Source organism: Pogoniulus pusillus, chromosome 27 (genome assembly GCF_015220805.1).
Source record: "Pogoniulus pusillus isolate bPogPus1 chromosome 27, bPogPus1.pri, whole genome shotgun sequence".
NCBI classification, from domain to species: Eukaryota; Metazoa; Chordata; class Aves; order Piciformes; family Lybiidae; genus Pogoniulus; species Pogoniulus pusillus.
In genome coordinates, this window is record NC_087290.1 from 10,588,196 (window position 1) to 10,609,223 (window position 21,028).

A 21,028-nucleotide genomic window follows, 5' to 3' on the forward strand; every position below is an offset into this window, starting at 1 on the left:
CGTGCCGTGCCCTGTGCAGCCAGGCTGCAGGCTCAGTGGGTGTTCTACCTGCAATTCACAATACAGACACTAAGAACGAACTCTCCACGACCCTCAGAAGAATGCCTCTGTAGGCAAGACAGTTTTTGTTCACTGATGGCCCAAATCACCTTCTGCCGAGGAATGATAATTAGAGGGACAAACACAAAGGGAATCACTGAGGAGCACACACTAGAGGATTGTAATCAGAGTAACAGCTTGAGGAAAATTCCTGGCTGCCTTGCTGCGAATCGTAACGTGGCTAGACTGAGCTGAGGCGGTCAGCGTGATGGGAAGGGAGTGCCAAACATCTCTGGCTCTGGCAGCTCCTTGCCAGTTGTCCCAAGGAAACGGTCTTTCAGAGATAAGCAGCCAGCCGGCATGGCCTTTTGTTACTCCACGTATTTAAATTTGCTCATGCGATTGCATTAAAACGCTAATGTGTTTGACACTAATTGTTTCAAACGCTGAAGCCAGATGAGAATTCTTACAAGGAGGAGCCTGTGATCTAACCAGAAATGTCTGTGGAATGCAGAGCAGCAGTGCAACGCCTTGGCTGTGATTGCCCGGCAGGTACATGTCAGAATGGGTGCCCAGCCCCCTGCTTACCGCTCCAGTGTCTCAACTGGGAATCATTTCGAGGACTGTTATAATTAGGATTGTTTTGTTTACAATCCAGCTGCTTTTAGGCATCTTCAGTTCTCTTTCACACCCACAAGGTTAAGATCCCACTGAAAAGAGTGGTCTTTGTTTTCATCTGTCTGAGAAAGGTGCCTGTTCCAGGGTGACACGGCAAGGGGGAGGTTGCTCTCCAGCTTGCAGTGATGTGCTCTGCTGGAAGGAGACAGGAGTGGCTTGGGGTATCTGTGGTGCCACTGCCAGAGATACTGACAGGCCTGCAGGAGAAGGTTGCTCCTCGTTACAGTCCTGTCATGCGTGTATTTGGAATCTCTGGCAGCTGTTATCTGGTGAATAATTCAGCAGAAGCCATCATTGATAAAAGAGAGATTGTGAAGGGTTCTTTGGGTGGAATGGGAAGTGCCTGCTTTCTGAGAAACGAGTCTATTAAAAATTGACTTGGTGCTATCAAGATAAAACTCATATTTGGCCTTTTTAAATTTTTAATGCAAAGTCATATTTATTCTCTGTGACTTCCAGCTCTCAAGACCCAGCCTTGCAGTCGGACTCCAAAGCACCCCTGGTTCTGTGGGGATCCTAATAAGCAAATTCCACAGCAGAATGAGTCCAGGCTCTGGGACGTGTTGCTTCCTGTGGCTGTTGCTCCTGCCAGTACAGCTGATTAAATAAGGTAATTTATCTCTTTCCTGAAGTTGGCTGAACCATGTGTTTAATTTATTAATGTTATTGACTGCATGGAGGACTTACCTGGTGTGAAATGTCATCTTGAGGGGCTCCCGTACACAGAAATACAGGCTCTGTATTAATACAAGCAAGCACTGCTTCCTCTGATGGATTTTGTAACTCTTGCTTAAAGCAAAATATACACCCAAGCCTGAACTCCATTCAGGCTCAGGTATCTGAGCACATCCTGTGGAGTCGTGGAGGATGTGTGGAAGCAGTGGAGCTGCAAGACCACAGGGTTTCTGCAGAGCAGGCTCTGAACAGGCAGTGAAAGCATGGAGTGAGGATTTCTCCTCTATTTCCCTTTTATGTTTCTCTTCCTCCTTTCCTGTCTTATGTCAAATTTACTGACTATATCCACTGGGCATTCGAATAGGAGTAAGCTCTCATTTCTATGTTCACAGAGTAGTGCAGAGGAGTAATTGTTTTCCTGTGACTCTCTGTTACCTCAATGTATGGTCCCAGGCTGTCACTTCACCAGGAGCTTTGCTCCCCACTCCCCACCCTCCTGTGCCTCTTCACATTTGTACTGGTCTCCAAAATACAAACCAAGAGACCTTTAATGATGATGAAGCGTGAGGGAGTGAGCTGTAAGTGATGGTTGAAGGTGTAAGGACAGCCAGCACCTTGGTCCCTCACTTGCTGTGCAGCGAGGCAGGTGAAGCAGGTTGGCAGGCTTTAACTTGGTGTCTTGGCCCTGTGCCGGGTCTGTGTTGGGTTCATGTTGTACCCACGTTGGTGGGTGCAGTGTGGATCCACACTATAGCTGCTTTGCAATCCTTCCTTGAGACTCAGGTTCTGCTTACCTGGGGAGAGCATTTATAGCAGCTCCAGGAGGAAGAACTCTACTGTAAAAAGAGTGAGATCAAATTCTGCTGCTGACCCCAGGTGACCTTCTGTAGCTGGGGTCCATTAGCATCACTCTGCAGATCTGGGCCAGCTCTCCACAGCTGTCCCTGTCCCACCAAGTTCACCTGCTTGTGCTGTGGGCTGTGGTTGTCTCTATTTCTTCTCCCTGCAAAATCAATTCATGTTGCTGAGTTTTACTCTGGGAGTTTTGGTTTGTGGTTTCTATTTTGCTTCCAGGTTTTGTCGTTTTGGGGTGGGTTTCCTTTGGGCTATTATTTTGTTTGGGTAATTTTTGGTTGCCTTTGTTTTGGAGGTTTTGGGGTTTTAGGACTTTGTTTTCTTTGGATGGGTTTGAGTTTTGGTTTATTTTTGTTTTGGGGTTTTGTTGTTTGGAGAGTTTTGTTTTGATTTTTTTTTTTTTTTGGGTGAGTTTTGTTGGTTTGGGTTGGAGGTTTTGGTTGTTGTTTGGGAGTTTGGAGGGGATTAATTTAGTCTCAGTGGGTTTGTGTGTTATTTGGTTTGGGTTTTTTTTGTTTGTTTGGGATCTTCCTTGGGTTTTTTGTATTTGTTCGAGGTTTGTTTGTTGTTATTTCGGGTTGGAGGCTTTGTTTGCTTTGGGGAGGCTCTTTTGCTTGTGTGGGCTTGTGGTTGCTCTATTTTGGTGGAGTCGGGGTGGGGCTTTTGATCGTTTTCAGGTGTGGGGAGGTTTCTTCTGTTCGTTTGGGAGGTTCGTGTTTTCCCAGTGGGTTGGTGGTTTGCCTTTTTTGTTCGGTCCTCTCTTTTTGTTGTGTTTATTTTTCGCTCCCACCCTTGCGCTTTGGGCTGTTTTCAGGTGAGTTTTCAGCCTGCCGGGGCCCTCACAATGTTCTCCAGCCCGCACCTGGGCAGCCGCCCGTCGGTTGGCCCCGCTCCGATCCCCGCCGCTCCGGGCCGGGCCTTGGCGGTGGCCGGCGCCGGGGGCCCGGGCGCGGCGCGGGGCCGCTAGGGGGTGCCAGGGGCCGCGGGGGGGTGCCGGTGGGGGTCGCGGGCGGTGCCGCCGGGGCTGGAGGAAGCGGCGGCAGCGCCGCACGTTCCCTCCGTTTCCGCTTTGTCCCGTGGGAGAGGGCGGGGGGCCGGCTCCGTGCCGAGTCCCGGCGTGGCCCGTGGCGGGGCCGGCCGCGGGTTTCAGCGGGGCAGCGCGGCGGCGGCCGGGCCGCGGGGCAGGTGGGTGCGCGTCGCGGGGAGCGGGCGGTGCAGCTCCGCCGGCAGGGCGGACGGGAGCTTCGTGCGCAGGTTCCAGGGGAGTTTTGGGTGTTGGTAACGTCCTGGCTGCAGGGAGAGCTGCAGGCAAACACCTGTGTGCGGCACCCGTGGGCAGCGGCCCGTGGGCGTGCTGGGACAGGGCAGCAGCTTGGCGGGGGTCTGGGGCACCCAGAGCCGGGGTCACACCGGTGGGACAGCCGCGTCTGAAATGCTGCCGAGCCCCAGCAAGGAGAGCAGCGCAAGGCTGAACTTAGCCTGAGCACAAAGCTGAATTTAGGTGGAGTTCAGCCTGCTGAAGGTGCAAATGGCTTTAAGCGACCGAGGGCTGTGAGGGAAACACGCCGAAAGTGGGAGGCCGAACGTGAGAGCTCCATCGGAGAATGCTAAGCCTCGGCGTGCTGAAAGCTGTGGGGCTTGTGCATGCTGTGTGTGGGGAGTAGCCCCTGCGCATCTACGGAGGGTAGACTGGCACGCTGGGTTTTGGGCCTTCCGTGCGGCGTGGCGGGTGCTGTTAGATGTGCAGATGTGAACGGCATGCTGTGCCTGCGCCCTGGGCTTTGGTCTGCTGCAGCTTGGGTCAGGTACTCACCAGGGCCTGGTCAAAGTCCACGACTGTCCTTTGCTCTTACCAACAATGTTCAAGGTGATAGAGGTCTTGGAGTTACTGCTGGTTGTGCCTGTGTGTTTAAAGGTGTTGTAGGATGCTTACACCCAGGGTGCTGTGGTTGACTGTTGCATCCTCCAGGTGTAATGGCAGGCCTGGGGCTTGGATCCATGCTGGGTAGTGAGTTTTTGGTCAGGCTTGGGGTCAGGTTGCTCATCAGTCTCTTTGCTGGCTGTGAACGGTGCTTTTCCTGGTTCACTTGAGGTTACCCATGAAGGAGGCTGGCATGGCCTTCTCCTGCAAGGAATTCCTTGACAACGCTGGCCTGTGCTCAGAGCTTCTCCTGCTGTGTCCGATTCTTTCTAAGAAGCTTGATGCTTCTCTGGAGCTTGGGAGGTGCCAATTCCTCCCTGCCAACCTTCAGCCAGCAGAAGGCCTCCAGAGATTATTTTTTTTTTTTTAGCATATCAGAATAATAAAATGAGTTTCTCTAATTGGCCATTTAGATGCTAATTTGCTTCTCGTAGGCCTATGCCAGATCAACCTGCCCTAGAACGTGAGTCAGAGCCTGCTGGCTTCATGAATTATTCACTTTGCACGAGGCACCTGCCTGGCTGGGGATCAGAAGGAAACAGGGCCAAAGGCTGATAAATAAAGATACACCTTGGCAGGTGGACCAGGGCTGGCTTTCCTTCCCAGCACCATCGGGTGCTGAGGAGCTGGAAGACTGCTTTGCTTGGGTGAAAACTGCTTCTTTATAGCTTACCATATATCAAGTAGCCACGCTAATAAGTGCCTGTCATTAATACAGGGTTGTTGGTCCCATATGTCAGTTTTTCTGTGGAGCTGATTTTATCTCCCCACTCACAGGACTGGTGTGGACCTCCAGGGCATTGTATTTTATAAGCTACTTAACAAGCTCTGTCTTAAAAGCAGTTAGGCTTCTTGCCACTGCTGCTGGGATTGGGAAGCAGCTCAGGTGCATTGGAACCTTCTTTGTTTTCCCTCAAAACCTCATCCTCACTGCTTTTCCAGCTTGGCCTTGTCTGGCGACAACAGCTCCCAGGTTGTGTGTGCTGTGACTAGTTTGTGCTTCATTTGTGCCGGGCTGATACATGGCTCTGAATGAGGTTTTCTCCTGCTTAGATTGAGCCTTTGTGGTGGGACATACGGGTGGAAAGTCTGTCTGATTGGGTTCTTCAGTTGTTGTCCCAAAGCTTGCCAAAGCTTTGTGGTGTTTATTTGCACATTGTGTTTTCCTTGTCTCCGTTGGCCCACGCCACAGAGCTGCAATTCGAGTCTAACCATGTTGTGTTGCTTGTCTTTTCCATCTGCTGCTAAGGGTTGCACTGTTGTGGGGATTTAACGTGGTAAGGGTTTGCAAAAGGCTATTTCTGAGGCATGTCCCTGTGCCCAGCTCTTTCCCTTCTGGAGAGCAAAGTGCAGGAAGGAGAAGAGTGTCTCTTGGCGCTGCTGTGCTTGTGCCTCCTGCCTGTAACATGTTGATGATTATAGGAGGCTCCTCTGTCACAAGAGGGGCCAACAAAGGTTTCAAGGGATGGTTCAAAGTAGTTTGTGTGTGGGAAAAAACTTCTATAAAGCCCTGATTCAGGCCAGCACTTGCACAGTAACTCCTCTGGCTCTGAGACTTGGTCTTCAAAGGCAAGTGTCTGTCTTCTATAGTCCAAAGGGTTATTCTGTCACTTTGTCCTGTGCTTTGACAGCTGTGACAGTGGGCTCTTTAAAACAGGAGGGGAAGGCCTGTATCTGGACTAAGTGGCCTTTTCCTGCCTGCTTGCAGTCGTCTCCCTGCTCTGTGACCAGGGTTTGGGAGGAGAATGGGCTGGTCGGCAGTGGGTGGGAGGCAGAGGCTGGGTTAACCTTATCTATCTCTGCTAGTCATTTATCCTCTGTCATAGCAACAGGAGCAAACACTCACTTAGTTGCTAAGGTTTCCCAGGGATAATGGGGTCTGGTGCACAGAGCAAAGAGTAATTACCCTGCCTGTTTGAGGGAGCAGCAGCTGAAAGAGAAAACAGGCCAGCACGGTACCTGCTGCAGACCGGGAGTCCTGGGGGAGGTGATGCCCTCAAAGCAGGAGAGTTAATTACACCGGCACAGCTCGGCTTGGGGATTGGGAACTCATCTCTGGCCAGCTGCTTAATTTTTATTTTTTAAATGAAGTGTTAAAAAAAAAGCCTAATTAATTTCCTATTAAAACAAATTAATATAGACACGAGCTACGTAGCTGAAATAACCAGGCAAATGAAAGCTGACTGGAAGAGCTCCTTGTGGGCCTGTGTAGGACAGTTTTGTGTTTGCAGGTCTCGGAGGAATTAATGCTTCATGGGCACCTGTAATCAGCCCAGCTGCAGGAGGGCTCGGCTTTGGCTGCTGGGAGGAGATGTCTTCTGCTGCAATGACTGCCTCAATGTCAACAGGACCCTTTAACTTTGATGTAGTCAAGGTAAAGTCAAAATGTGTTTGAGCTGGAGGAGTGGGGAAGGGAGTTGGTGTAGCAAGATGATGTGAAATGTGTTTGTGAGCTGAAAAAGCCAGCTGATAAACTGGAAAGAAAAATGTTAAGGGTGTTAAATATTTGGGAAAGAAGAGTGGTTGGGATGTTAAATACAGCCTGGCTCGGGGAGTGTGTGATCCAGGAATCTCTGGAGGCTGGGAGGGTAGTCTGGAAAAGTGTTGCTGTGCTGTGCTCTGTTCTTACACTCTTCTTCAAGCATCTGCTCTTGGAGCTGATCAGGTAGCAGGTTCTGTGCTCTCTGGACCTTTACTACTGACTGTGCAGTGTTATTAAGGTAAAGATTTGTGAAGTTCATGTTGCATTTGTGCTGAGAAGATTGCCCTTGATTCACTGAAGCGCCTGAAGTTCTTTGAAGAGCATCATGTCGAAAGGCTGTGTCTGTGTGCTGTTGGCAGCTGGGGCTAGGAATGGGATGTACTGACATGGCAACCTCCTGCCATTGTGGCCACCAGTTGTAGTTGGTGCCGCATGTGCTGGTTGTGGGAGTGTGGTTCAAGACTACACCCAGAAACACCTCCTGTTGCTGTTCTGCTGTGCTCTGGGGAGGTGTGCTGCAAGATCCATGACTGGGTGTCTTGGTAGGGTGACATGGAGAGGTCCTTACCTCTACCCAGTCTGCACCTGGAGGATATACTGCCCCACAGCCAGCTGCAGCTCACCTTCATCCTCCAGACCAAGTGGGGACTCTCCATTGGGAAAGATCCTGCTCACTTTGCTGTCTTGTGGTCACTATGCAGGGATGTGGGGTCAAGTCAACAGTGTGACCCTGCTGCTGTTCCACTCACTCAGACCCCACCAGCAGACTTCCCCCTCACAGACTCATGTCGTGTTCTCAGATGCTTTGTTCTCTGGCTGCAGAGTCTAAATCTCATCATGGAGACAGCAGAAGCAGTGTTACTTGAGGGCTGCAGACAGAGATGTGCTCAGCTCTGTGTCTTTCAAAGTGCTTCTGGCCCCATGCAAAGCTTTAGCTCTCTACGGGGCTGTGCTCCTTCCTTGTAGTACTCCCCCAGCTCTGTGCCAAGGGCAGCCAGGTGGACTTGGATTTAATGAGGTTTTGTTTCACATGACTTCCTCCATCATAGGAGGGGAACAAACAGGTGGAGGGTTTTTAAAGCAGGTCATAAAGTGTCAGTGAGAACTCCCTTTCGATTCTTAATTCAAGTGAAAGCAGAATATTGGAGTTTTCTTTCTGTGACCTGAAGTGTTTGTGCTTCCCTTTTCATTCTGTATGTAGCGGACTTGCCACAGGGCCAAGGGCTGTGGATTTCTGATGCTCTCTTGCTGCTAGAGACTGTCTGCTTCTGCCCTTCCCTAGCTTGTTACGAGGAGCAGAAGACAGGGAGGGATTGGCTCAGTAAGGTAGGTGCTAACTGGAGCATTTTTGAGAGAGAAGGCAATGGAGGCTGGTTGCAGGAGAGGGATGTTTCACCACAGCCCCGAGAAATGACTCCCTGGGCTGGTGTGGTTTTGCTGTCTTGGTGTTTCTGATTAGGCTGATTCAACTGCACTGCTTGTCCTGTACAGAGATAAGAGAGATGATGCTTAATGCTTTCCAGCTACTGACACCATTTCTTTGGCATGGTTCTCATGGCCACGCAAGACACTCCTTTCCCTCCAATGCTCTGTTCCCACCCTAGCAGTCCCACGTCATTCTTGTTTCCTTCTCTGAGGCAATTTTGTCAAACCACACCGGGCTTTTTCCAGAGGCAAAGACTCAAAGCCACCTGCAATGCCACATTGCATCAGAGGGAGCAGCAGATACCCAACGGTGCTGAACGGAATTTTCCCTGTAAATATTTTAGGGAACAATCTATCTGAAAGCTTGTTTGGGGTATGATGATTTTCTAGGCTGTGCTTTGTTTTCTTGCTCTCTTGTCGGATGCTGCTCAGGGAATGGTGGAGAAAGGAAGCATATGCTGAGTAACAGGAGGCGAGAGAGCATGACATGGCTTGTTTTTGTTCAGTCATGCTGAGAAAAGCACACTCTGGTATGAGGCTGGAGAATGTGCTCAGGTCTCTCCTGAGAAAAAATGCTCAGCTGATGTGCTCTACTCTGACTTGCCTTTAGCTCTCTTGGAGCAGATAAAGCTCTGCAGAGAGGAGGGGCAGATGAGTGCTCAGCTTTCCACCCTGAAAGCACAGCTGCTGGCAAAGCAAACTCCTCTGCCCTGACTGTGGTTTGGGGCTTTTCTCCAATTCTAGTTTTATGCTGAGCATTCCACAGCTGCCAAGCTCTGGTCGCACTGGTGTGGTTGTGTGTGTTCAGCCTCGGCAGCAGACATGGAGTGTGGGGGCTGTGCTGCTCCTCAGGTGTGCTTGAATAGGAGGAAGGAGTATGTGGTGTATCTGAAGAGTAGTTTACTATATGCATTTGTGTGAGGCTACATGTGTGTGTAATCCTGTTAACTACACATCACAGGCTTGGGAAATCTCTGGAAAATCCCAGGTCATCCATTCTGTGTGAAATTGTAGCTTCTCTCTGCTTCTAACAGTGGCCCGGGGGTGGGAGCCTCCATATTTTTGTGCTGTTAATGCTTGATTGCTCCCCTGTGTGTGAGTTGCTGTGGGACGTGTGTGGGGACTGTGTTCCCTCCTTGCTTGAGATCATGAAGAAAATGAAAAGGGCAGGAGATGTGGGACAAATGGAAATGCAAACCCACAGCATATGCAGTGCTAAGCAGAGCAGGGAAAGTAGTTGGAGAATTGAAGATGTCAGGGTTGAAGGATTTCTTCTAGAGATGATCCCTTTCAGGAGCAATCACTTCAGCTAATATAGTGAAGGTTTCAAAAACTGATGTTACAGTTGTGGAAGGACAATTGTCTGTCCTTGTCCCAGCCCTCTTCTCTGCCAGACCTTTGCTGCAGCCTCCCATCTCCTCCATGCCTCATTTTGCTGTGCAGTTGAACTGTGCTGTTGAGCATTATGATGAACTGCTGGAGCCTGTACCCTTGCAGTCTGAGCTTTCTGTGTAATTCCTTCTCTTCTCTGCTGCCTGTTGTAAGCTCTGAGTTTTCAGACTCTGCAGAATCGGGATGGTCCCTGAGAAAGGAACTGACTCGCTGTTTGTAACCATTGTGGCTGTTAAGGCTGACGTGGGGCTTGGCAGGAGACAGCTGTCAGCTCTCTAACAGGGATTAGTGTTTCTGTGCTAGGGGTGAGTGCTGCTCGTGTGGCACATGGGAGCTCAGCCTAGGGAGGGAGAGGTGCATTTGCACAAGCTGTGTGGCTGCCTGTGTGAGAGAACCAAGGCCGTGCAGCGTGTGATGCCTCCGTGTCTGGCACAGCAGCAGAGAGCTCTGTGTGTCAGCAGCAGATAGCAGGCAGAGTTGTGGCACACACTGAACCGTGAGCACTGTCGGGGTGAGTGTGCTGGAGTTTGAGACTGGAACATGTGTTTTCTTGGGAACTACTGCACAGTTGGCAGGTGATGTACCTTGCCTGCTATTGTATCTGATTTGTGTTTGCCAAACAGTGTTAAACACGTTATCTCTGCCTGGCAGCTATGGTTTCAAAGCTGGCAAGCGTCAGTTCTAGGAAAGGTAACTATTAGTGGCTGGAAATTCATGCATTAGGGCCAGTAAGACACTTGCTTAGCTAGAGAAACGCTCAGTACATCAAGTACTGAGCTAGTTTTACCTCTGTTGAAATCTCTTGCTGCACCTGTCCCTTGATGCTTTTTGTTCATCCGAGCTGGTGGTAGGACTCAGAACTGCTTAGCTGCAAAGTCTCTTTCGGGGATGTTTCTCCCTTGAGCGAGTGGAAATTGGCTCTTAGCTTCACTGTTCAGCTCACGGTGAGACTGGCGTTGAACTCAGGGAATCACTGGTGTGACCATCTGGTTACAGGAGCTGCAGCAGGGAGAGCTGCTGCAAAAGGTGCTGTCTTAAACGTCAGAGAATGCAAACAAGCTGCTATTGTAGGCTGCAGTTATAAATACCGGGCTATGATGGAGGCAGTTCTAATGAACGAAGTGACTTGCCACTATTCATGCTGATTGTCGCGTGGGTTTCTGTTTGTTACCCCGTTAAGAAGTAAAAAAAAAGGCAACTGTAGCTTCTTTGTGTCCTTTATGGAGTGGCTTTCTCAGTGCTGCAGCGCTGGGGCTCTAACGGTGCTGGGGCAGAGGTTATTCTTACACAAGCAATGCTTTTCTGTAGCTTGGAATGAAACGTCACAAGTGACAAAGAGTCTCTGGCTTTTTGCAGAGCGCCATAAAATCTAAACTTCCAGCCTTGTCTTCAAGGTATTTGAAGGTATTTATTGGCTTGTATTTTAGCAGGGTGATGGTGTGTTTTTATCTCTGTCTGTGGGTGAGAGTCTGTCTGCTTCCACCGTGTGTAACACCAGCAGATCTCCTGTGTTGTAGCTGCCAGAAGAGTGGCTCTTTGGGATGGTTAATGAGGCTGTGCCAAGTGCTGCCCTGTGTGTTCTCAGGGGTGGAGTGGCAGCTGCGCTCAGTGATGGTGTTTGCTTCTTACAGGTGTGATCCCTTCTCCTCACCAGCCTGCTGCTATGGCTGACACGATTTTTGGCAGCGGGACGGGCCAGTGGGTGTGCCCCAATGACCGGCAGCTGGCTCTGCGTGCCAAGTGAGTCCTCACCGCCACCTTTCTCTCCTTCCAGCCTCAGCTGTGGGTGGAATTGTTTCCTTGTATCTATGTGGAGCACTGGCCTTGTCGACAGCCTGACTGAGAGGCAGGGGTTTGACATGCAGAACCCTCTGCAGCCTGGAAATAAGCTGCTTGGGTGGGACAGGAGCTGTTGAACCGGAGCTTGGTGCTTGGCTGATGCTTGGAGCTACCAGCCAGCAGTGTAGTTTGCAGCATGACTGGTGTGTGTTGGGATCCCATCCATTCATCTCACCAGCCCTCCCCTGGGTGGAAGAAAAGGCTTAGAGACAGGCTTGCATTTCTGCAGTGTCCTAAGTGTAATTGATTGTGTTTCCTAGCTGCCAGCACTCTTTGTTTTAGGAACATTTGATCTCATTTCCCTCTGAAGTTAAATTACTGCATAACGTAAAGACAGAAGGGATGGAGGTGAGTCAAGCACTAGAATTGCATTTGCCACTGCCAGCTCTGCTCTTACCTGAACCTCTGGGGTCAGCCTGCAGAGTGTTAGAAAACAGGAGGTTCTCCTGTACCTGAGAGGACTGCCTGACTGTGAGCTGTGCATGACACTGCCACTTCTCCAGCCTTCACTTAAAAGCCTTAAGACAACTGTGTTTGAGAATGCCTTGTGTTTTGCTAGCAGTTGTGGCTTTATCCAGTGACCTCTAAACCCCTACTGAATGGTAATTAGTTGAGCTGTGAAACCTCTTGCCTGTTCCCAAGTGAGCTAAGGAGAAATGTCAGCTGCTCTATGTGAGGCACAGAGGGAGGGGGCTCACTTAAGTCTTGCAGACCAGGGTTAGATCAAGGGGGCAAGCTGCCAAATTAATATTTCAAGGTGTGCCTGATGATGTTTGTGTTTGAGCTGAGGGCATTAGAAATGTCTGATCTGGAGGCAGGAGGATGCAGATAATCCCTGTGTGCAGGAGCCTGCTGTTGGCATTCACGGTGCCTGGCAGCAGCACCCATCTCTGCAGGTGCCCCCAGGACGGCAGCCCTAGGTGTGCTAGTTTTCTTTATAGGCAGAGCCAAGCAGGAGTGAGGCTGTGCAGTGGTAAAATACAAACTGGAGCAGAAGGGGAAATGAGAAAGCAGAAAGAGGTATCACTATCCTGCTGCTGGAGGAATGACATAGTGGTCTTGTCAGTGAGAAGAAACTCCTGCTTTGGGTGTTAGTCAGAGAAGACTTCTCTGATGGAAGACTGATGTGGGCTCTGTGTGCCAGGCAGGTTTAGCATGTAGGACAGGGCAGGGCTTTTGTGCTTTCACGGTTTAACTCTTCCCTCCACGCCGTCCCACAGGCTCCAGACAGGCTGGTCAGTGCACACGTTCCAGACTGAGAAGCAGAGGAAGATGCAGACTCTGAGCCCGCAGGAGCTTGAGGTCATTCTGGAAGTCATCCGCAAGGCAGAGAAACTGGACCTCATGGAGCAGCAGCGCATTGGGTACGGTCACATTCATCTGTCCTCGTCCCTCAGAAGGAAAGGTCAGAACAGCCGCAGGAGTGGCTCTCCCTGCTGCCAGAGCTCAGCCTCCATCAGTCAGAGCACCCCTTAGTTCCTTTCTTTTCTCTTCCTGTGTTGCTTGTTTGGAGATGATGAGCATTGGGAAGGATATCCTGTGTTCCTGCTCTCCACGTTCCAGGCCTTTTTCACACCTTTTTTTAAGCCTTAGGGTTTGCTGTGGTTGCAGCCACTGTCAAAGTCCCCAGTAAATGCAACCTGTACAGCTGTACCAGTGGCTTGGGAAGAGGCTATGGAAGATGCTGAGCTGTGCAGCTGCACCCACTCCTAGTGGACAGGCTGGCTCAGAAATCACTGCTGGCAGCAGAGTGAGGTTTTTCCCTTGTCTATGGCAGCCCCCTGGGGTTTCACCTGGAGCAGTGAATGAATAACTTTATGTTCTAGTTGGCTGAGCCATCTGGAAGGGGTTTGCTAGCCTGGATTATTTGATACATGGGCACCCTTTGCTTTCAGTCCTGCTGCAGATCTGGCCTTGGCTTTGTCTGTGGCCCTCCTGCACTGACTGCCTTTAGAGCTGGGGAGTTCAGCAACCCTGCAGCGCTTCCCAGCAGTGTTTTTTGTTTGCAAGGCAGGAAACCTAAGTGACTCCCAGCCTGTGTCCAGCAGGCTCAGCTTCCTGCCTCTGTGCTTTGCTCTGTCCCTGTGCAGTGCACATCAGCGAGTGCTAAGGAGAGCTGACAGTGATGTTTGTGTCATATATGAGAGACCCCAGAAGCAGCTAACAACCCTGAGGGGCTGCTGAACATTCCTGTGCAGTTGTTGGTGTAGCTGCAGAAGGTCACTGCCTGGCTGCTCCTGTGCTGAAACCTTCTCTGAAGTGTTTTTGTTAGCTCCTGGGAGCTCTCTCCTGCTGAAGTCAAGGATCACTAACGATGGCTCAGCCTAGCTGTGCTGCCTGACCTCATCACCACAGGCAATACCTCTTTCAAACAGACCTTGCCTTCCTCTCAGCACGGGACTTGGTTGATGGGACATTAGTGCTAATGAGGACTGGGTGGCATGCATGGCAGGAGAGCAGCTGCACATGGCTGCAGCTGGCCACTGCCTCTGATAAATGGCCTGGCTGTTATCGTCCCCATCTACAAATGGATACTTGAGGACTGCCAAGCAGTGATCTCAAGACAGCAGCCTTTCTCCGCATGCTTTCCACATCCTGCATCCTAATTGGTCATCCTGCCTTCCCTTTCCTAGTCCTGCTGCTATGGACATTGTGCATGCAGACATGCTTCCTGTCTTCCAAAGCTGCTCTTGAGCAAGGCAGGGAGTAATTCCTGGCATCCCTGTAGTGCAGCCAGGCTCATCTTGGTCTGATGGCTTCAGTCTGGCCTTCCTGCATCTAATGTGGTCTGGGCAAGTCATGTACCTGTTGTACTGCTTTTAGGAAGTACATATAAAGGTGGAGCAGAGTTTGGCAGGTCTGATTCCTCTTTGCTTTCCCAGTGCTGACTCGCCCTGATCTGAGCACTAAAGGTTTTTTCTGCTCTATAGGCAAGAAATGATTGTGATGACAGTGTGGCCTCAGTGACACTGAGCTCCTTGTGTGGGATCAAGCCATTCTTGTGAGCAGTTTGCCCTACATGCACTAGCTAAATCAAGCTTTTCAGTCATATTTGCAGTTATGGTTATTGAGGTCTTGGTGAGCTTTGGTGGAGGAACTTAGGGTTTTATCCCCTGAAGGCCAGAAGTCAGCTGGTAGGAAACACTGAGTGCAGAGACTGAAGTGAAAGTACATATGGTCCCAGCAAGGGGCCCAGAGCTGCAGAGGAACGGTGAAGGTAAGCTGAGTGTGGAGCGTGTGTCTGCAGGGTTTTTGGCATGCCTCTGCTTCCAAGGTGAGAGCTGTGACCTCTTTGCCTCTTCCCCTGCAGGCGCCTGGTGGAGCGGCTGGAGAACATGCGAAAGAACGCGATGGGGAACGGCCTCTCGCAGTGCCTGCTCTGTGGCGAGCTGCTGGGGCTGCTGGGCAGCACCTCAGTCTTCTGTCAGGATTGCAAAAAGGTGGGTCTGGTCACACGGGTTTCTGCCTGCTCCTGGTTAGCAGATCTGTATAGGAGAGTCCCCTGTGTCTCCTAGAAGCTAAAGAACTCTTCAGGGTTCACTTTGCTCCACTTGTCTTGATTGGTGCTGTCTTTTCTCTTGCACCCTGGTTGTCTTATTCCTCTGGAGCCCAAAGTGTCTAAACTGTGCTGAGTGCTGAGATGGGATTCATCAACCCTGCATCTGGGTTTGCAGAGTGAGAGAAGGGGCAGAAACGGATCAGAGGCAACTCCTCTAAGAAGAGCCTGTATGCTTTACTCTTATTTACTCCAAGGTCTGTCCTTAGACCTTCCAGTCACAGCACTCTTCAGAGTACTCAAGTCCATCTTCAAGTTCCAAACCAGTGTAGGGTTTCCATTGCTGGTACACGAATGAGGCTGTGCACCGACAGCTGCCTAGGTTTGTATGTGCTGTTGGCAGGACTGCATGGCTACTCTTGGAGAAGTAGCATCAGTTTTTGGGGAGGATGCTGTTCTGCCAGCACTCTGGGGTCGATTCTTGCTTGTCTAGACTCTGCAGCCAAGGGGTTAATCTGTATTGCTGTGGAAATGATGATCTCCAAGGCAACCGCTTTATCCTCCCTCTGCTGGGAGGCTGTTTTTCCTGCACTAGAAGACCATCTTTCCCTGGGGAGATACTTTCCTAAGTGACTTTGCCTCAGCGTGTTGCCTGGGGAGAAGTGAGGGCACCTGCTGTTTGCAGGAGTGTTTCTGACTTGCCGGTGGTAGGATGGAAGAGAGCAACCTGTGCTAACTCTGTCCCTGGTGGCTACTGGAGCCCACAGCACAGCTCTGAGTAAAACCTGCTCCTTTACGGTGGAGTGGTTAAGCAGCCAGGTTACCTCTGTGGTAAGCAGCCATGCAGGGCACAGTGGAGAACCTTTCCTGCAGGCATTGCTGGAGTTTGTGAGGTGCAGCTTTCATGCAGAGTAGGCTGCCAGGCCAAGCTGCACTGGTCCACAGTTGGCTGCAGCACTTTGAACACCTGGGTCTTAAGCCAAGAAAAAAGTAGCATTTTAGGAAGGGGTGGAGAAGGAAACAGCATTAAGGAAGTGGCAAGTGAAAGATCTGGTTTGATAGGAGCTGCAGGGCAGCTGTCTTGGAGAGAAGCATGAGCTCTGTGTACAAGTGCCTGTGGAAAGTCAAGGGCTGGGTGGCCAACAGGAGACAGCTGGCTTCTTCCTGCATTTCAAGTATGTGGAATAACAGGATGTACTCTCTTCTTGCCTTCTTCCCTTGGCGATTATGCCCTCATCTTGTCCAAAGCTGGCTGGGTCACGTTGCCACCAGGCTTTCTAACCTCCTTCCTGGGAGCTCTGTACTAACAAAGAGGCAAAAGCTACTTCAGATGCTTCTGAGCCCTGTCCATTTGCAGTTGTAGGTGGTAACTCCCCCAGCTGGTGATGTTGCCTGAGCCTGGGATTCTTAGGAGGACTGTGACCAGAAACCCCCAGAGAAGGGCTGAGTGGTTTTCTTTTGTGGTTATTCCCTTTTTGTCTGGAGTCTGGCAGTCAGTTCAGGAGCATTCATATCCAGGATGTGTTTTGCAGCTGCTTTCAGCTTGGCTGCACTTTTCAGCTGCGTGCAAGCTCGGGGCACACACTCAGCACTACCTGAGTGCCCTGAACTGCTTCACTTGCTGCTTTTTAATGTTGTAGAGTGAACCCGGGGAATGGTCAACCTTTTGGCACAGCACGCAGAGTAGACTGTTACTTCAAGCTTGTTCCCTCTCATCCAGGGATATCCATCACTCATGCTGTGTGGAGTAAGCAAGGACTTGTCAGGGAATTATGGATTTTTAAAGTTCATATTTTTCTTGCTGCTGGTGCTCTGTTACTGTCTCAGCCTGTTTAATTCAGTAGCAGGAATTGTAATAATGCATGTGAAACATAGCAAAGAACTTACCTTCAGCAGGTCCCTTCTGCTGAGCAGAGGTTCTGTCTTTATCCTAGCCTGATGGGTTTTTTTATGTGCTGCTTTCTGTTTTATGAAGAATGCTTTTAATATTAGCTTTTATTATCTTGGAAATAAATGCATGCTGGCAAGACAAAGATGTATGCAAATCCAGGAGTGTTCACAATAGCAGCGGTTAGACAAAGCATAATGTGTCATTTGCCATGCAGAGGGGATCAGTAGGATCTATAAAAGGTGAACTGTATGTAGGAGAAGAAAGTGCTTTATCTTGTGTTTAATGAGGAATGGGGCTGTGTTTAATGCCTTTTGATTTTTATGTCTTCTTCTGAGGGGTTGTAAGTGATGCTCTATTTTTCATCTTGCTGCAGAGGAAGAGGAAAGCCTCTTTTTATAGTGGAACTTTCAAAATTTATGGCTAGAGACAAAATCGTTTGGAAAGTTCCACTAGAGGGAGTGTTTGAATGTGCTATACGTGTGGGGTTGGGATCGTTGAGGGTATTTAAGAGTTACTCCCTTAGATTTTAGGTGGAGGGAGGGAGAACTTGGAGTGTTTCAGATGGTGTCTCCTAATTGCATCTGCAGTCCCTCTTGGCTTAGGAAGCACCATGTTGAGTACTGATGCAGCAAAGTCAATAGGTTCTTCCTTATTTCTATGGGAGGATGAGGGCAGAAACAGAGAGATGGAGAGAGGAGCACCAACCTCTGTGGGGATGCTGGTGATGCCTGCCACTTTCTCTGCTTCATGAATTAGTGACAGACCTATCTCTGGGTTGCTCTGACCACACCCGTGGGAGACATTTACTCATGCAATGAAGCCATTGCCTCATGTACCATGATTCTGTCACTCTCCTCCTCCACACAGGGTTGCTGAGGTCTGAGTGAGCCACTGAGACTTTGGTCTCTGGACAGAGACCTTCTGGCTCAGAGGAGGAGCAGCCTGGCTGAGAGGATGAGTAGAACTTTTGCTGGTGAGATTACATTCACAGGTCTCTCTAGGAAAGGTTTTGCTCTCCAGGGCCCTCTTGTGAGTGGCTTTTGCTCTGTGAGGATCAAAGAATTCATCCAATTTCTCATTCAAGCTGTAAGCCAAGCCTGATACACATCAGCTTCATTATAAATATGAAGTGATTCAGGTAGTAAATGGTTGGTAATGCCAGCGGAGAGATGAAAGGTCCTTCTGCAGCAGTAGTGGCCACGTGGTGCTGTCAAGCCTTCTGCTTGGGGCCTGCCAATGTCAGCACAGTTGGATCCACTTCCAGTTCCACTAAGCAGCCAGAAATCAGGAGCTGCTGAGCACCTGCTGAAGTGAAGGGGAGGCCATGGGATTCAAGACTGCGCAATGGAAGGGAGGAGAGGTTCTTCTGTGTTTGGTTACAGCTGCTTGCCGTGCCACAGTGATTTGGGTTTAGGATTTTGAGGTATTAAAAAAACCCCACTCTAGAATCATAGAATCATGATCACTCTAGAAAGAGGCTTCTTGGTCATGATTTGGCCTGTCCAGTGTTCTTTTTGCCCTGCAGCCAAGGACTGCAGTGTAGATTTGTCTCTGTCTCATGTCCATCTAAACCTGAAGCAATTTCCTGCCATCCATGGTTCTTCGGGATGACTCAGGAAATTGTGTCATGTTTAGGTTTTTAAGGAGACTAAAACAGAACTGTGGGGAGGTTCTTCTCTCCCTTCTCTCATCTGAGGGCTGTATGGCCTTACTAACACCACTTTTTTCTTCTTTTTTTTTTTATGCTCTCCTTTCAGAAAGTTTGCACCAAGTGTGGAATAGAAACCTTTGGGGCCCAGAAACGTCCTCTTTGGCTGTGCAAGATCTGCAGTGAACAGAGAGAGGTAAAATGTAGCTGTGAAGAGATGAGGTTCAGCAGCATGCATTGCTTGTCCTGTGTCTGTGCTGCGTGTGTCTGGGCTTTTTCCTTCTGCTTGGGAGCTTGGGATGAGCTTTGGGAGGCTTGGCTGGAGGCTAATCAGGCTTAGTGAATACACACAGTGGCAACAGCTTTGGTTTGTGAGGAGGTGGAGGGGCTTTTCTAGCTATGGTTATAAAGAGACTGCTACCTTCTGCTGCCATGCTCTTTTCCTCCTAGCTCTGTGGCAAATAGATTTGGCTAGCACTGGCTCTTTAATACAGCTGGAGATATCTACAGCATAGCTGCAACATTTGTCCCTCTAAAAATAACTAGGATTGCAGCTTTCAGGTCTGTTTTCCTCCCTGCCTGCAAAATCCTTTCATTTGCCAGTGTGTGAGGCTTCGAGTGCAGGTCTCTACATTTTTATATCCTTCATCCTTGACTTTATACTGCAAAAAGAAATAGCCTGTCTCAATTCTTGTCTGCCAGCCAGCAGCCACCAACACCAGGGCTTGCTGCTCTACACTGAAGCCAAGTCAGTGAATTTGTTCTGTGATTGCAGAGGGATTTTCACTTGTTCTCATCAATTTATTTTGGGCTTTTGCTTGTGGTCCTTGAACATCAATCCACTGCAGCTATTTCTGACCACTGCAACTAACTGTGAAACCTTGGTGCTCCACAAAATCTGTTTGGGAAGTGTAGTGAGAGCATTTGTGCAGGTGTTTGGGATGATGAATGTTCATTGAGACTACTTGTGGAAACTTTGCATTGCTTTGATTTGACACAGGAGGGGTTTGTCTGTGTGGGAGCAGTTGCAAACTTCGTATTCAGATAAGATGAGGGCTACATGAATCCTGCTGATCTTTAACTTTTGAGCAGCAGTGTGGGCGTGGGTAGGTAGAGAGCATTCCAGCTCCTTGGATATTGCTGTTAATTTGATATGCTGAGTCATCCAGATGTTTTCAATTCCAGATGGAGGTCTCGCAGTGAAGAGCTGAGGCAGGTCAGGGAGATGGGTAGAGGACTAAAATTGACTTTATATCTTTTATTCTGTTCTTTCTGTATTTTTTTTTCTCATCTCACACTGCACAATTGGGGTTTTTTATCCTGTTTGAAGAGCCATGGTCACTGTATAGAGAAGAATCTTGAGCTGTACCCCTGTACCTGTCCTGTTAAGTGTTACATGTGGCTACTGTGTGTGAGGCTACAGTAACCTTCAGAGCTTGCTCTCTCTGAATCCTGAGGTATGGCCAAAGTGCTTTCCTAATGAAAATGGATGGAGCTTTTCTTCTTAGACTACTTTAAAAATGGCCTAATCTTACCTCCCAATCTTAAGCTTCATCTTTATTTTCTCACTTTCTTTAAGATTGTTCCAGAGCCGTCTCCTTTCTTGGTACCCTGTCCAGGAGAAGGTTGGAGGGATCACAGTGTGGACATGCAACCTGGCATCAAATCATAGAATTGTAGAATGGTTTAGGTTGGAAGGGACCTCAAAGCTCATCCAGTTCCAACCCTCTGCCATAGGTGATCTCACCACCCTCACTGTAAAGAACCCTTTCCTAACATCTAATTTGAATCTGCCTTCTTCCAGTTTAAACCCATTACCCCTTGTCCTGTCCTTACAAGACCTTGTAAATAGTCCCTCCCCAGCCTTCCTGTAGGCCCCCTTCAGATACTGGAAGGCTACATGCCCACATGCCCTGCTTTATTGTGAGGGAAGCAAGGAAGCATTCAGAATTAGCAGAAGCCTTGAGGCATGTCAGCCAGGGCAAGGCAGTTGAGGCAATGTCAGAATGAAGGCCTGGAAAGTGGCTTTGATCAAGTCTTCCCTGTGGTCTGTGTGAGAAAGTGGCTGAGTCTCTGTGGCTCCAGGCTGATGGCTGCTGCTAGTGCAGTCCCTGAAGCTGGCTCAGGTGTCATGATACTGCAGGGCATGCACTGCATTACCAGATTATTGTACAGGCTTATGTTCACAACCAGCACCTTGTTGCTGTCTGTTGCTGTGATCTGGATCTGTCTTGTTTTGCCATCTGCTCTGGACCAAACCCAGTTGGCCACCCTCTTTGCAGAAGGTTATATTTACTATCAATGAGTGCAGATGGATGTCTGCTCTTTGGGGTCAGATACTGTCCTTTCTGTCTAACCTCTGTATCCTCTGCATAATGAATAGGCATTGGCTCCATTTTACTTCCTGGAATCCAGGCAGAGAGTTTCAGGAACATGCTTAAGCACTTTGGGTTGCATGAAGCAGTAACAAGCCAATGTTGCCTTTTGTCTCTCCACTTCTCAGTGCACAGCATGGTTGAGCACGGTTGTCCATACCAATGAAACATGCTTAAAGTAGGCTTGTCCAAGTCCACAGGGCTCTGGCAACACCTCTCAACTTGTGAGGTCCCTAAACCTGGTCAACTCCAGTAAATGAGTGTTTGATACTGGTCTGGAGGCCCCCCTCCAGCAGGTATGATGAGATGTGG

At 49.5% G+C, this 21,028-nt stretch overlaps 1 protein-coding gene across 4 annotated transcripts in view; it reads left to right on the top strand.

Moving 5' to 3' along the window:
- Nucleotides 1-3,260: 3,260 nt before the first annotated feature.
- The window catches only part of RPH3AL (rabphilin 3A like (without C2 domains)), a 41,702-nt gene continuing 23,934 nt past the window's right edge, over nucleotides 3,261-21,028 (top strand). For 2 of the 4 annotated variants that reach the window (XM_064166428.1, XM_064166426.1), the window contains exons 1-6: nucleotides 3,263-3,432; nucleotides 6,400-6,542; nucleotides 11,099-11,207; nucleotides 12,527-12,670; nucleotides 14,617-14,746; nucleotides 18,451-18,537. In XM_064166428.1, coding sequence (XP_064022498.1) covers nucleotides 11,131-11,207; nucleotides 12,527-12,670; nucleotides 14,617-14,746; nucleotides 18,451-18,537 — 438 coding nt within the window. In that variant the 5' untranslated portion in view covers nucleotides 3,263-3,432; nucleotides 6,400-6,542; nucleotides 11,099-11,130. Of the gene's footprint in view, nucleotides 3,433-6,399; nucleotides 6,543-11,098; nucleotides 11,208-12,526; nucleotides 12,671-14,616; nucleotides 14,747-18,450; nucleotides 18,538-21,028 lie in introns of all 4 variants that reach the window. The other 2 variants (XM_064166429.1, XM_064166427.1) reach the window with 2 other exon arrangements.